The following is a 16,017-nucleotide window of genomic DNA, read 5'->3' as shown; positions in this document are numbered from 1 at the left end:
TGTGGAGCTTGATAGTCTGCAAATATTTAGCATAATCCTTGAGAACGATACTTCTCAAGAGATTGCATAACTGAGGAAGTGAAAGACCTTCTGAAGAGTTGCACATTGGAAGTGGTACTTAACCATTTCATGTTGATCTTCATTGGTATATTCAGTTTGGACAGAGATTTGATTGAGGGTTTGACTTTTTAAAAAGCAAAACCAAAAAAGCAGTCCAAAAAGAGCAATCCGAAAAAGCAGAATCAAAAAGGCAGGCCGAAAAAGCAGTCTGAAAAAAAAGCAGTTCGAAAAAATAGATTTGAAAAAAGCAGTTCAAAAAAGCAAAGCAGAAGGGGCAGCATTAAAGAAAATTATTACAGCCATCTACAACCAGGTTCCTTTGTTAGTATTGTTTTTTAGGTGTATAAGTTTCAATTGTAGGTGTGCATTATACCAACATTACCATTTTATGTAATCCATATAAATGCCAAAAGTCTTGGCCATATTTCATGAGCATTGTATTAGAAATTTCATTGCAATTAAGAAGATAATAGTTGCTGGTGTCATTTAAGCAATTCAATATCATTATTTATCAACTAGTTAGTGTGCATACCAACTGTTTCTAAAAATGTCAGTTGTCTGTAGGTGTTCATTTCTCATGCTTAGATCATATATATGCACTGAATATTGTCAAAATTAGTTGCACACTCATGATAGGTCATTGTGTAGTCCATTTTGAGTCTTCTAGCACAAGATTCTCATTGATGCAAATTGAAGAAAGAGTCATTTAAAGCAAGCTGAAATACTATATCAGTCATATGTCCCTTGCATGTGAATTGTTTGATGAAATTCCTTGAGCTTTTATCAGCATTTTTGAGAGCAGATTTGAGGAATGTCATTACAGTGGTATTAGAGCTTGTTTGCAAAGTGTTTAACGAAATGCCAAACAACTAAAGTATAAAGAACTTTGGTGTTTGAAGAAGTTATAACCTGTTGGGGTTATTATAGTGGTATCAGAGCTATAAGTCTTGCCATCCTGTGGAGGTCTTATAGGGAATTTGGAACAACCGGCTAGAGGGGAAAGTGTTTGACGAAATGTCAAAACACTAAAATCAGAGCATTTATGTTTGAGCATGCGACAGGGGCCTTATAATTTCCGCAATACCAGAGCAAGATAAAATAGGATTTCAGACCTGCAGAGCGAACAGTCTAGTTCATCCATGCAGGTGGACATAGAATCCAGTCATACAGACACAAAGGAGGTATTCTTTGATCAAGACATCAATATGGGTGACCGAGATGACAGGAATACAGGATTAGGCAGAGGCGGGAATGCCAGTCCAGATCAGGGAGAGGAAAGATTCTTACAGTTATTAGACACCTTAGCACAGGGACAACGATTAGCAGAGCAAAGAGCACAGGAACAGAGTCAAAGATTGGAGCTCATGATGCAAATGATGGCTCGTCAAATGGGGTTGAATGCTAATGTAGGTAGAGGAAATAATCAGAATGGTAATAATCAGGATGGGACACATAATGGAGGCAAACAAGTTGGGAACAATTTCGGTCATGCACCCCAGCAAACTAGGACAGTGAGTTCGCGGCCCATGATTCCCACATTTCCTCCTAGAGCTCCAGAGCAACTCGTACCAGAGCCCCAAATCACTACTATACAGGACCAGCTGAGGAGAGATTGGGAAGCCGGAGGTCCAAATTTTATTGCTGCAATTACCTTTAGGGAGTATATAGATGTGCGGATGAAGCATATGCCACGTGGACATGACAGGAACCAAAGCTATGAACTACGGAAGAAAGTAGGGAAACTTCAATTACCATATTATGATGGCTCGGGGAAGTCTACAGCGAGAGCTTGGGTTCAAAAGCTTGACACATACTTTCAAATGAACCCTATACCTGAGGAAGAAGCTATTAAGTATGCAGCAATTCACCTGGATGGGTTAGCACACGAGTGGTGGCATCATGGTATGGTCACTATGGGTCATGCACACATTACCTCATATGTAGAGTTTACGGAGAGACTGATTGAACGTTTTGATAGGCCTAAGGATCGTACCTTTCCTATGACAGGCAGAAACTTGTATGAGGAGTTTAACAGACATGTTGATTCGATACAGGGAGACATTAGCACATCTTCAGGTAATGGTTTATATTCATCATCTTCACAGGCAGAAGGGGTTACAGATGTTGTGCAGGTTGAGCCAGTAGCATCAGAAGGTGATATCATAGGCGCACCAGATTGTGTGATTGACATAGATAGTGATTCCAATACAGTTGGGCTGGATGAAGTTACAGCAGTTGAGGATACTGTAATATTTGAGGATAGTACAGTTGATCAGAAAGTGAGCATTCAGGACTTTGCAGAAAATGAGTATCAAGCACAGTTGCATGCTTCTTCACATGAGATAGAGGCTAGTAGCTCTTTACTTGGTTTGGCAAGCCAACTGAAGACAAGGGACAAGAATATTATCACGGCTTTATCTCATCATGACAGGATACATGGATTGATTGAGAATCACATTTGGATGATTCAACTGCAGGAGAGACAGAAAGGAGTCACAACAGGTTCTTCTTGTGACAACTTACAACAGATCAAGGAAGGCATGGAGGCAATGAAGGTAAGTTACATGCACCTACTTTCAGATCGCGATCATCTCCTTAATCTTGCAGGGATCTATTTAGATGCATTGAAGAAGAAGGAGGAGGAGGTTGACTAGCTTTCTCATGAGCTAGAGGATACTCGGAATTCCTTGGTGTGTATTTAGTTGGCTCTCCAGGATTCTAAGAGACATGTGGACGAGCTTTGTCTTGAGGTGAGCTCAGTTCGGGAGTTAGCGCGTATAGTAGGGACTCAGTTTTCTTTTACAGTCAGGTCACATGTTGATGATTTCTCAGAGATGACAGAGTTTACAGGAGAGTCCTAGGATCTGAGTATTACAAATGATAGCTATTCTAAGGTTACTCCTTTGGATAGTGTACCAGGGATAGAGTATAGGAGTTCGACCAGTTGGCACAATCATGTGTCTAGTCAGCTGAGAGTTGGCGTGCGAGACATTTCTATCGCTTGCGAGCATTCTGATGTTGTTCGTCAGTTGTTAGCAGTTTATGGATGGGGTTCTCCCACTAGTGATGAGCAGGGAGGCAGTTATCTTTCCTTGACAAAGATCCACTCTTTATGGGAGGCTATCCAGATTCTAAGACAGGATTATATGCAGTTGGTAGTTGACAGAGATTATCTTATGGAGTAGGGCAGTATAGCATATGACGCGTTATTGGTCAAGGAAGATGAGGTGAGTGAGCTTACTCAGCAGCTCGAGGTGACTCTTGAGTTTCTTGAGAGTACACAGTCGGCTTTCAAGGAGTCACAGTTTCATTTAGCTAAGGTGACCATGGAGTTAGAACGACTTCAGTCTTTACCAGATTCTGTACAATCACGGACCGTGGTGTCTGGTGATCCAAGGATGTCCATGGTCAAGGTTGATAGAGGCAGTGGAGATGAGGATATATCTGTCCATGACACTAGTATTGGCATATTTGATCCGTTTCCACTGGAGGTAGGTTCAACTGAGTTAGGCGCTGCAGCTGAGCATTGTGGTATGTTTGACTTGAAGGGCACAGAGACTAGTGATGTTGTTGATTCTACGCCCTTGGCTATATCATCATCTGACTTAGCTGATGATCAGTCACAGTTGGTCGTATCACGTCTGCAGGATGAGTCTTTGACTAGGATTGGTTCTTTTTACCGGCATTATACTACAGGATATGTTCATCGGTTTGCTTTTGATCCATGTGTTGAGGACTTCATGGCCGTCAAATTTGGTTTGGGTTCTAGTTCTTGCTATTTATCATGTGATGACTATTCACCATCAGTGATGCATGGGAGTTATGGTTATGAGACAATGGCCGGTGATTTACAAAGTTGTGCTGATTGCAATAGGTGTGCAGTGTGTGGATTCTTTGTATTTTGTGCAGTTTCATGCAGGAGTATTCACCGTTGTTGCAGAGTTGTATTGTACATTCCGCATAGGCCAGTGAGATGCGTTGATGGTGTTTATTATGTTGACCGTTTGGGTGATCTACTCTACTTGGGGTCTGATGTTCCGAGAGTTTGTGCCTCGTGGGTTCCTGACTATGGCAGTAGTGGATATGGAGTTCAATTGCACAGTGATTCACGATTCATTTATGGATTCCTCTTGGTTATATTTGGCATGTTGTTGCAGGGGCCTACATTGACTGACGGTAATATAGCTCATGACTACATTTGGGATCCAGGTGGAGCGACTGGTTTGTTGTTCGGCCATTGCTTGGGGACAAGCAATTTCAGGAAGGGCGGACTGTAATGTCCCCGTTTTGGTTGACATCGTTTTGCATGCTGGATCAGTCTATCACGAACTCTCGTAGACTGGTGGTTGTGATGAGAGAGTCATTCTGGCATTTATTTGAGGATTGGATGGTTTATTGTGCTCTTGGAGATATTATTTATATTTTATCATTACTTCTTATATTGGGCCTTATAATTATAAGTTGAGTTGCACTTTTTATTTTATAAAGTTATTTTATTATAAAAGTGCATTATAATGGGATTTTATAATGGATGTTTCTAGAAGTTCTTAGTAACTTCTTAGAAAAGGATGCTTTTAGAAGTCTTTAGTAACTTCTTAGAAAAGTAAATAAATAGAGTGCTTGGCCTCTCATTTGCATGGACAGAATTTGGTAACTCAACTACATCTTCTATGAGCATTTGTGGAGCTTGATAGTCTGCAAATATTCAGCATAATCCTTGAGAACGATACCTCTCAAGAGATTGCATAACTGAGGAAGTGAAAGACCTTCTGAAGGGTTGCACATTGGAAGTGGTACTTAGCCATTTCATGTTGATCTTCATTGGTATATTAAGTTTGGACAGAGATTTGATTTAGCGTTTGATTTTTTTAAAAGCAGAACCGAAAAAGCAGGCCAAAAAAGCAATCCAAAAAAAGCAATCCGAAAAAGCAGATCCGAAAAGGCCGGCCAAAAAAGCAGTCTAAAAAAAAAAAAAGCAGTCGGAAAAAGCAGTTCGAAAAAACAGATCTGAAAAAAGCAGTTCGAAAAAGCAAATCGGAAAAAGCAAAGCAGAAGGGGCAGCATTGAAGAAAATTATTACAGCCATCTACAACCAGGTTCCTTTGTTAGTATTGTTTTATAGGTGTATAAGTTTCAGCTGTAGGTGTGCATTATACCAACATTACCATTTTATGTAATCCATGTAAATGCCAAAAGTCTTGGCCATATTTCATGAGCATTGTATTAGAAATTTCATTGCAATTAAGAAGATAATAGTTGTTGGTGTCATTTAAGCAATTCAATATCATTATTTATCAGCTAGTTAGTTTGCATACCAACTGTTTGTAAAAATGTCAGTTGGTTGTAGGTGTTTATTTCTCATGCTTAGATCATATATATGCACTGAATATTGTCAAAATTAGTTGCACACTCATGATAGGTCATTGTGTAGTCCATTTTGAGCCTTCTAGCACAAGATTCTCATTGATGCAAATTGAAGAAAGAGTCATTTAAAGCAAGCTGAAATACTATATCAGTCATATGTCCCTTGCATGTGAATTGTTTGATGAAATTCCTTGAGCTTTTATCAGCATTTTTGAGAGCAGATTTGAGGAGAGTCATTACAGTGGTATTAGAGCTTGCTTGCAAAGTGTTTAACGAAATGCCAAACAACTAAAGTATAAAGAACTTTGGTGTTTGAAGAAGTTATAACCTGTTGGGGTTATTATTCAAAAAGAATCGAAAGGAATAACACCAACGTCAATAGAGATAAGTAGGCCACACAATAATACCATTTTGAATCTCAAGAAAATGCTCTGCATAAAATGCTATCTTAGGATGTAATCCCCCAGGAGGATTACTCCAAGTAGTGATAATGTACTATTTGTAGATATCCTATCTAACACGGTCATTCAAGTCCAAATGAGAGGGGAGGAGATGAGCAGGAGCATCTAGCGAGAACTAGTACAGAGGGAAACGATCAATGTCAATCTTGATCAAACACAACAGAGAGGTGGCAAGCGCATACCAATAGCAAGATCCAGTGGAAGTGTCGGATCTCCTAATCTGAACAGAAGAACAATTTGCAAGATGAAAGTATCTGTAACGGTCAACATCAGAGACCATGAAACCTCGATGCTGATGGAGAAACCAAATCAAGTCAAAAATGGTCGAATGCCTAAAAGGATGAGCTCCAAACTCGACTAAAACAATACTGTGGGGGGTGAGTTTGTGACATCTGATGATGCACCGTAAAAATAATGTCTGAACACGCTCAATAGAAGCCCAATCAGAAGCAAGAAGAGAAGGCCCCCAAACCACCAAGCCATAAAGAACAGTCGGTCTAACCAATGAGTCCAAGAAGGACAACTTGGACAAAATATCTTGAAAATGATGCTTGAAACGCTGCCTCTCAATCATGGCCAAAGACCCCATACCCTTAATAATCCTAGATTGAATAGCTGGTCTCTGTTAAGTTTATAATTATAATAATCTATTGGTCTAAGAGTGCAGACCGCACCTAATCTTCCTCCTCCTTAATATCATTTGAAGGCATAAATATATAGCAAATACCTCTTGTTATAAGCAGCAATTCTTGAGATAGTTTAATATTAATGTTAACTTAACATATTGTGTTAGTTACTGATTATTGTTAACCATCCTTGCTAAGTCGTCGATTTCTGGGAGAGGGGTTTGAGCCGACTTAGGAAGGGTCGTGTCCCTTTGAGGGACATGCCCTTTAATCATGATATTTAGGGAGGGTGTTATTGTAGTTGGAGGACACACAAGTACTACAAGTTTGCTCCCTCGAGCAATAATACCCACTCAACTTATTGCAGAGATAAATAACTTTCAGTTCAAGATAAAAGCAAACAACTCCTTCATACTTCAGTTTATTAAGAAGTTCATTTTTAGCAACCAAGAATAAATTACAAGTCTGATTGAAAAGGTACAGAATTTGAAGAAACTTTACAGTCTCAAACTGAAGTAGGTTCTCGAAAACTTAACTCCAAGATAAATGTATGACGAAGTGATCTCAACCTCCTGCCCCTAGAAAAAGAAATGAAGATGAGAGGTCTTCAAGTAGTTAAAAATCATCACACGAGTCTTAGCCAAATTAACAATAGGCTAAGGCTGATCACAGAAAGAGGTCAGACCATCCAGGAGTCTCTATAAACTGTCCGGAGAAGAGGCCAAGAGAATAACATCATTTGCAAAAAGGAGAATGGATATCAACACCTGATGCAAATAACAACCATTCCCGAGATGAGAGGAGCTGACAAGAAAATCCTTGAGCTCGTCAAAAGTAATTCTATAATTGATAGCAATGCTACTAATATCCAATTTAAAAATTGACTTCTGAAATTTTACAAGAAAGCAATAATGAACCTGGAAATTGACTTCTAACAGATGAAATATGAATTGCAGCTCTCAAGAAATAATCCAATTTACTCGCAGGTTCAAAAATACATGCTCCTTGCTTAAAATCCCAGGTGCTCTAAAACCTGATTGCTGCCCTCCAATAATTGATTGCATTCTTTCACAAAGTCTAAAATCGCTGCCAAATACAAGGACAACCACCATAGTACATTCCTCTTTAACCATGCCAAACAGTAGATAATAATGGTGTTCCAAATCACAAATTCTCCAGCCACAATGAAATTCCCAGGTACAGTACATAATAGTCAGGAAATACTATAATTCAATTGAGACAATTCTCAGAATTAATTCACAATACCTCAGCTATGAATTACCAGGCACTTTTTAACTCCAAACCCTTATACTTCAGCAAAGGCAAAGAAATTGGCAAACTCAGAAAATCTTCGAAGGCAACAAAAGAAAATAATCAATCGAATGCTTTACTCATCAAATGGGCTCATATTTATACTCTCCTAATGGCGCAAAGTTTCCCAAATGAAATTCACTTAAGAAGCTTCCCACACACAATATTAAAAGTAATAAAGTGTCATTATAAACTAATTTACTATTTGCTTTTGGCTCCGAAAATGACCTTTTCCACCATAACTTCAAATTCTGACATGTAACGCCACTGTTTCTCATTCCCATGATTTAAAAAAAATTCTTCCAATTCCAACGAGCTATGATACTGAGGTGGCCAACTAACAACAGTAACAAAAATAGCAACCTCTGTGTGTTTGGATGAATAATAATAATTCACCCATCTTGCGAAAACAAATGAAGAAGCATCAAAATTAAAATCTAACAATACCAAAGTGATCCTTGTGATGAAAGACAATGAATGAACCTAACAGGGTGACTTACTATAAATAGACACTTCCTTCAAGATTCTTGAAGCCCAAAATAAAAACTGAGAGCATCCTCCAACTCCTCTGACTCAACTCAGCTCATCGGAACCAACAAATTGACTCACTATAAATTGGAAGTCCCTCAAACGGAGCCAAAACACACAATAGGCTGCTAGAAAGCCTATAACCAAACAACTAAGACCCTCAAATTCTACTATCAACTCACGAGGGTTGTGATGGTGAATTGACCTAACCAACTGCAGGAACCTACTAAAAATGGGGACATTGCATTGTGCCTCTTCAATGAGACTTATAACTGAACAGACATGTCTGCCCTTAACATGCATCTTCGTTACCATATGTAAAATAACCAATCACAAGAGAAAAGACATCGAAATAAATAAAAGTATTCTCTCTTGATCAATAATTGCAGAACTGTCCATTATATAATAGACACTCAGATTTATATGTCTGATAATTCAAGCACTCGCAATTTTATCTGCAAGAAAATAAAAACAAGTCAGGATTTTGTCCTTCACATATTGTCAAATCCATATATGTTTGACAGTCTGATCATATGTTCAATAACATTCACATCTAGAAATGGTAAATCAAACTTGGTAGCTAATGCATTAAGTAGAAGATACTTATTGCCATAGAAGTTGTCGACAATATTCTAGTAACGTATGAAGGTGTTTGGTTGGAAATAAGCCCGCTCAGTAAGGTTTGATCATGGCACAAGTAGAATGGTTTTATTACAATTCAACTAAGTATAGGCAACCCTTTCCAAATCATGTGAAGGTTGGGGCTAGTCAAATTCAAAGATACAGTTGATTAGATTTTTTTTTAAAGGTACTGTGGCAAAAGATTTTTGGCATATTATGTACATGAGTTGGACCAAGAAGTCAAGAAGGATTAGGAGAAATATACACTTAAGTATGAAAAAAATGCAAATCTCAAGAAAAAAGATAAAGAATTTTTAAGTTGAAGACTGAGACTTAGCTCATTTACAGAAAGAATCGTTTCCTCAGAGGACCTACAAAAAGCTGAATTGGAAAAAAACTGGGACGTGTAAGGTATTATGAAATTTTACACCCAATACATATGAGATAGACCTTCCTTAGATGAGATATTACACCTATTTTCAATCTTGTTGAATTGCATCATTATTATGAAAGGTAGAATATTAAGGATGAAGGTGCAAATCTTAATTGCCAAAAAAAGAATGTCTACAGAAAATGCCTGAAAACAAGGAGATCAGGTTGAAACAATAATAGATTCACAAGTAGCAAGGAAAAGAAGGGGAAAGGAATACAAGGATTACTGGATCAAATGGAAGAAAAGGCAACATTAAAGCAACATAAATGATTGCAGCTGGAGTTCTCAAACATAAAATTTCAGTTCTATATTTCAACACAAGAAAAACCATGAAACATTCTACTTAGCCGACATATCCGATGCAAAATCATTTAGGTCACCCTACTGACCAAACAAAAATTGATATTTAAATTTTGATTTTTGCAACGAAGTTTTTAGTGTGTTTCAAGTTCTCTTTTCTTTACACTAGATGTTGTCATGTGCGGGGTTCACCTCTAAGGACATGGCCATTGCTAGAATTTTCCTGTCTGACGTGGATTTTTATTTTAACCATTTTTTTCTTGATGTCAGGGCCCATTAGACTGGTGTTCATACTTGTGCTAAGGAATTTCAAGGAAAATCACAGAAGTATTAACTATGTTTCTGACAAACCTTTCTACAAGGTGTTTTAGTGGGGCTGTCAAAATTTCTGATTAGTCGTTCATTCCAAAGATATATATATAATTAGTAGCAGCCATTCTCTAATTGGCATTTTTTTTTCAACTAGCAGATTAACATTCCAACCCCTGGAAGTCTCATTGATGCAACAAGGTCTTAGCTCATTCACTTGTTCCAATTCATGGGACATGCCTTTGGCTGGCAACGGTGCTTTCTTTCGATGGACAATGACATCCTCTATAAAGGAAAAGATAAATCCCTGTGAAAAAAGGAACAATAGTCATGGAGTAAAGGAAGAAAATATATTTATTTGTTGTTGATTTGATGGGAATGTGACAGCCATGGTGAAACATAGAAAAAAAAACTTTCAGTCATCTGTATGTCTTCAGGGTGAACTACAAGACTATCAGAAGGTGCAATCAAAATTATACTTCATAGTTCCTGGGATTTGTTATTCCCTACAACATTTGTCAATTGGGTTATGTTGCATTGTAAACTGACTTGTGTGAAGCTACTAGTCTCAATTGTCTTTCATTGGTCTCTTGAACCTTGTTTCCATCAAACTTAAATAAGCTGCTAGGGACACTAGATGACTCTGGGTTGTTCAAAGACAAATCAAGAAGATGGAGAGAATCACCCTCCCCTCTAACAATGTGGTAACTAATATTGACACTTGGAAGAATAAGAAATGCGCTCAAGGAACTATTGGCCAAACTCAGAAGTGTCGGGTATGTTGATCGACAACCCCAATGTAAGAATCTCTCAAGAGAAAAACAAGTAACTGATAAGGCCATTATCCTTAAAAGAAATTAATCCAGCTACCTTTCCCCACATAGCTATCAAGGCCCTTGGCCAAGATGAGTTTTAAGTTGGTTTTTTCCAAAAATAAAATTGGCTCGCAAATTAGAAGAGAGTGGTGGTCATGAAATATAACAATATTAGTTTACCATACCCCAATTGTAGTGATGAATTCCTGTGCCCTTATCGATATTGGGTCCCACCCACCTAGAACAGATCAAAGTGGTCAGTTGCTTGGTTAAAATAATCCCAAACAACAGAAGATTCATGCAACCTTACAAAATACAATAAATTGTTCATATACACTTCTATGCAGTAACTTAGTTGTTACTCATTGTTAATAGTTGTTGTGACAACAGTCCTTTGTATCTACAATCTATTCTTAGACTAGCTAATTTCTGTTTTTAATATTTGTTCAATAGTATATAGTACTCTCAACCTCAGAAGCCGTGCCAATTTCTCTCAGTCTCATTTCTTTGGTTACATGAACATTGGGACCAAAGTCAGATCATGTTGAGTAACGTCTAGTTGGTCAGGTATAAGCTATAACGCTAATTAAATAGAATTCAAACAAATTTTGGGCTCCCAAGTAATTGGCCAAGAATCAGATGGTTGCATTAGCAAGACTCAAGGAGAAGACACAAGTGGATAATGTAATCAAGTGGAACACAAATTTTCGAAAAATGGAGCCAACAGCATTAAGTGTTATAATCCAAATAATATCAAGAAAATGAATCAGGTTTATGATACATGGAACAAGAACATTAATTTCAATATCAACACTAATCATTTAATAAAATCAATTTTTTCCTATGTCAAAGATGCCAAAATTATTTTATTTTTGTTTTAGTTTTAATTTTTGTCAGTATCAAAGCTTCGGGGATTAGCCTATTATTGTGATCCTCGTAGGCTAATTATTGTGGATAGAGGCAGTGGCTTGGTTTGGGAGGGTCTTGTCTTCTCCACAATTCAATAAGTTACGGGTTGGTCGTTGTTTGGCTCAAATTGTACTTTGTTAGGGCTTAGTTTTGTGTACTTACTATTTGTGGTAAGTTGGGTTTTGATTGAGATAAACCATTTCTATTTTTGGAAAGTGCATTTGGTCAAGTGGAGAAACAATAGGAGTGACTCTTGTTTCAGACGGTATATTTAAAGAATAAGTATTTTGGGAGTTATTATCATTTTGGTGGTCAAATTATTATGAAATCATTAAATGGCTTATTATAAAGTTATAATTTATCTTTAAAGTTTATAATCTCACTTAAATTGAGGGTTGAGTCATCATTGGAAGGGGCCATTTATTTAATTAATTATAAGCCTAAGCCAAGTATTAAATGTTATAAAGTGAAGTTGTGTTGGAAAGTTTTTGGAGTTGAGTTCTTTTGGGAAACTTTGACAATAAAGGATTATAAATACAAGCTCATTTCATTGGAAAATCCATCAAATTATGCAATTGATTATTTGCTTCAGTTGTCTTTGCGACATATTCTGAGATTGGTATATGTGCCTTTGCTGAAGTATAAGGGTTTGACTCTCGAGAAGTGCCTGGTAATTCACAGCTGAGGTATTGTGAATTAATTGTTGAGGGTTTCTTGTATCTTCTCTACTGTTCCTTACTGTGACTCAGAAGGAAGTTGTAGCTGGTAAATTTGGTGATCTAGAATTCTGTTTGTGCGCCCAATAATACCTACAGCTGGGTGTGGATTCTCTCTAGAATTTGAGTGTATAGTCAATCTGTATACAACACTTTAATCATCTGTAGTTTGGCATTTTACCATCTCTGTTCTAAGGGCAAAATTCATCTAAAATAAGGGTTTACAGATTGGCTTCTAATTGGAGAGTAATTGCTGCATCATCGAGCATTTTATCAGTGCAAATCTGGCATCATTTCACCACTATTTGAGTGTATAGCATTGAGGATTCTGATCGTTATTTAGCCTGCAATTCTGGGCGCATATTTTGAGGGTTCAGGTCTGCAAATTCTGGGCAGCGCTTCACATTACAGTGGCTGCAATTACAACTGTAGAGACACAGACATATACTAGGTCCTGCAAATGATAATTTCCAGCCCGTGACTGACATTGTAGTGCCCACGTTTCATCTGCTGGGCTGGGTGCTTGAAAATTTGAGTCTATGTTGCATTATCAGCCTAGAGTATTGAAGTTTAGTGCCAATTCTGATTTCCAGTTGGGGCTGAAGTGCGTTTAATGTGTGGAGATACTGTTGGGCAGCTTGTAGCATCACCAGGCTCACAGAATTGTACACCTTTCCAGGTTCCATATATCTAGTTTATTTGCAATTACATTCTCAGTATGTCAATTGCCATGTAATAACCAGAATTACATCAATAAGAGCAAGTTATTTGTTATCTCTGTATCATTTGCATTTCAAATTATCTCATTAATTCAAAAGCAAACATCATATACAGTAATAGCAAAGTTGTACGCTATGTGTTTGATGAAATGTCAAACCATTGATTCATGAAGGGAAGAAATTGATGTTTAAATAAGCTATCTCCTGTTGAGGGATATTGCAGTATTTTATTTTGATTTTGATCAATGGACAGGATGACAAGGGGTTGCCGTAGGTATGATGTGGTGTCCAAAATGAATCTCAGACCAATGTCTGAACTGTATTTTCAACATACAAATTTTTGCATCCCTGGCTTCTGTTAAGGGAATTTTGGGTTCTGGTGAGTTAAAAAAAAATTGAATTTTAAGGACCATAACCTCTACTGAAGCAGACTGAGTTTAAGCTCTCTGCTAGGTTGTGATGATCTAAAGGTTTGTACGCAGTCCTCCATTCTTTTTGTCCTTTTTTGTTTATGGATCGGGTAAGGACAGTTCACATAAGGAAAAACAGATCTCAGGCCATGAGCAGAATAATTTGGATAGACTGGAAACTTGCATGGGGGATGGATTGGTCTCAACTACTAATTTGTGTGGCAAATGTGGAATTGATCTGGATGGATTTAACTCTTGTGCAACAGTAATTTGGAGATCTCAGGCTTGGCTATGATCCCATCATTTTCCAAGGAGGATGCAGTATGAGAAGTTTAAAAGGAGTTCATAGGACCAGGCGCGATGGTTGTAGTAAATAAAACTGAAGCGGTAGCAGTTATCTGTGCTCCAGTATAGATTTTTCATCCTCATTTGGTAATTTGGTAATTTTGTGAATACCATGTTATAATCGGTGCTACTACCATATCTGGTCTCAGTCAGTATGCTATATTGTGATTATTTTTCTTTTGGAGTAGGCCACTCTAAAATCCACAGCTAATTAATCTTTAAAAATGCTACTAGATTTTCCAAAATATAGTTATAAAGGAACAAGCGCCCTAGGTTGAAAGACAAAACACTTGCTGTTACTACTAGAAAGAGAATAATCATAGCACTAAAGTCTAAAACAGAAGGTTGAACTAGAAGATCAGGATAATTAAATTTAACTTTGCAAATAGGTGAAATTCCAGACCAAGTATGCAAACTCGTGTCAATTGTCCAGTCACATAAACAAGTATATGACTCAAATAAAGCTTCATCCCACCGATTAAAACCATATTTTTATCACCTAAACCTCTCTCTGAAGAGAAAGTACATTAAATTATAATGCAAAATAGATCCCAAATCAAAATTTATTGTGACTTGTGGACAACTTGTAATAATCATAACCTGAATTTTAAGTGATATTTCTACTTAATAAATAAACAGTTCACCATTTTCAGTCATGTTCCCAAAGCTAGTTTGATTCTTACATTAGCTTCTACACTTTAGTTGGAGCTACTTATAATATCATGAAACAGTCCCTCATTATTGTGAAATATTGGAGAAGAAAATTTGAAATTGTTTACAATATTATTGTCTTGTATTTGTGATGTGAAGATTCCTTATAATACACTCCTAGGCATTATGGTATAGAATAACCTTCAAGTCATTTTATGTATAAATATGCATAGGATATTTTATAACAGTTAACATAAATTATCTTGAAAATGATAATACCTCTGAACTCCACCTGCGCACAAAATATGGTGGGCTCCTTTGTATATTAGTGTATGATCCATGTTCATGGTGCAAGCTCTGAAAAACAAGCCACCTAGGTAAGCTAAGTTACATTATCATTTAGGAAAAATTAATCTTAATCCATCGTACAAGCTCTGAAAAACAAGCCACCTAGGTAACTTATGTCAAGGACAATTTAACTAGAAAAACAAAATGACTATCATGCATTTCCAAGTCATATAGAAGAAAGGGATATAGTGCACCATACCGTATAGCGTACAAAGAAGATTATATCATCATCTTGATGAGATTTTGATTGATTCAAACTCCGAATAAAAAACATATCAAACATTTCACGCCAAAACCGCATATCCACAACTGTATCATCAGATTCTGATTGTCCCAAATTCATAGAGTGCTTACGCACTATGCTTAGAAGTTCTTCTCTGAAAAAAAGAATTAAAAAGAAAGTCAACTAGTAATTAGTTCGGTATCAGGAAGTTCAATGGAAATGACCAAATAAAAAAATGCCTGATTTATCCAATGAACAGCCTAATATGGTTGCCTTGATGAATGTACATGTTAATAAGTCAAAACTACATTATTCCATATGGCTCCCATCAAGAACCCAGTTGTTTACCCCTTCCAATAATCGTATCTAATGTCAGATGTAACTTCATAACATATAAACAGATAAAGCACTAAACCTATAAACTCAAAACTGAATATATTTACTTTCAAGTTCATTAAACATAAAGATTTATGATATACAAGTTAGTTGACAATAGTTTTTTAGTTGTCAAACCAAGCAATTTCTGTCATATTGCATTTTTCACAGAGTGGTATAACAGGATAAGAAAATTATTACTTATGGGTGTAACTTGACAATAGAAACACCACATGTTGAACTAACTAGGATAATAGCTCGGAATGCACACCTTGATGGTGTTGTTTTATCTGAAGAAACATCTGTAGTTATTCTGATATCATTGTCAACCATTGTCCTAGAAGAGGCTGAGTGGTTCACTGAAAAATTTGATCTCCCAAGGTAACGCCACTCAGCTTGCTGCTGAATACCCCTACAAAATCCATAGGAATCAGCCATCCTTGATGTTCAAATATTAAATTCAGATTAATAATCATTTGTGTAACACTTATAT

General features: G+C 37.0%; 1 protein-coding gene across 5 annotated transcripts in view; it reads right to left on the bottom strand.

The window, feature by feature from the left end:
- CW7 overlaps nt 1-16,017 on the bottom strand; it is a 231,616-nt gene that overhangs the window by 160,843 nt on the left and 54,756 nt on the right. For 4 of the 5 annotated variants that reach the window (XM_089799335.1, XM_089799334.1, XM_089799336.1 and 1 more), the window contains 3 exons: nt 15,796-15,936; nt 15,126-15,303; nt 14,858-14,935 (listed from right to left, as the gene is read on the bottom strand). In XM_089799335.1, coding sequence (XP_089655461.1) covers nt 14,858-14,935; nt 15,126-15,303; nt 15,796-15,936 — 397 coding nt within the window. The remainder of the gene's footprint in view (nt 1-14,857; nt 14,936-15,125; nt 15,304-15,795; nt 15,937-16,017) is intronic. The other variant, XM_089799338.1, reaches the window with a different exon arrangement.

This window comes from Cupressus sempervirens, chromosome 9 (assembly GCF_028749045.1).
Source record: "Cupressus sempervirens isolate cs-2001-9-10 chromosome 9, ASM2874904v1, whole genome shotgun sequence".
NCBI lineage: Eukaryota > Viridiplantae > Streptophyta > Pinopsida > Cupressales > Cupressaceae > Cupressus > Cupressus sempervirens.
This window is presented reverse-complemented; position numbering and strand designations above follow the sequence as displayed.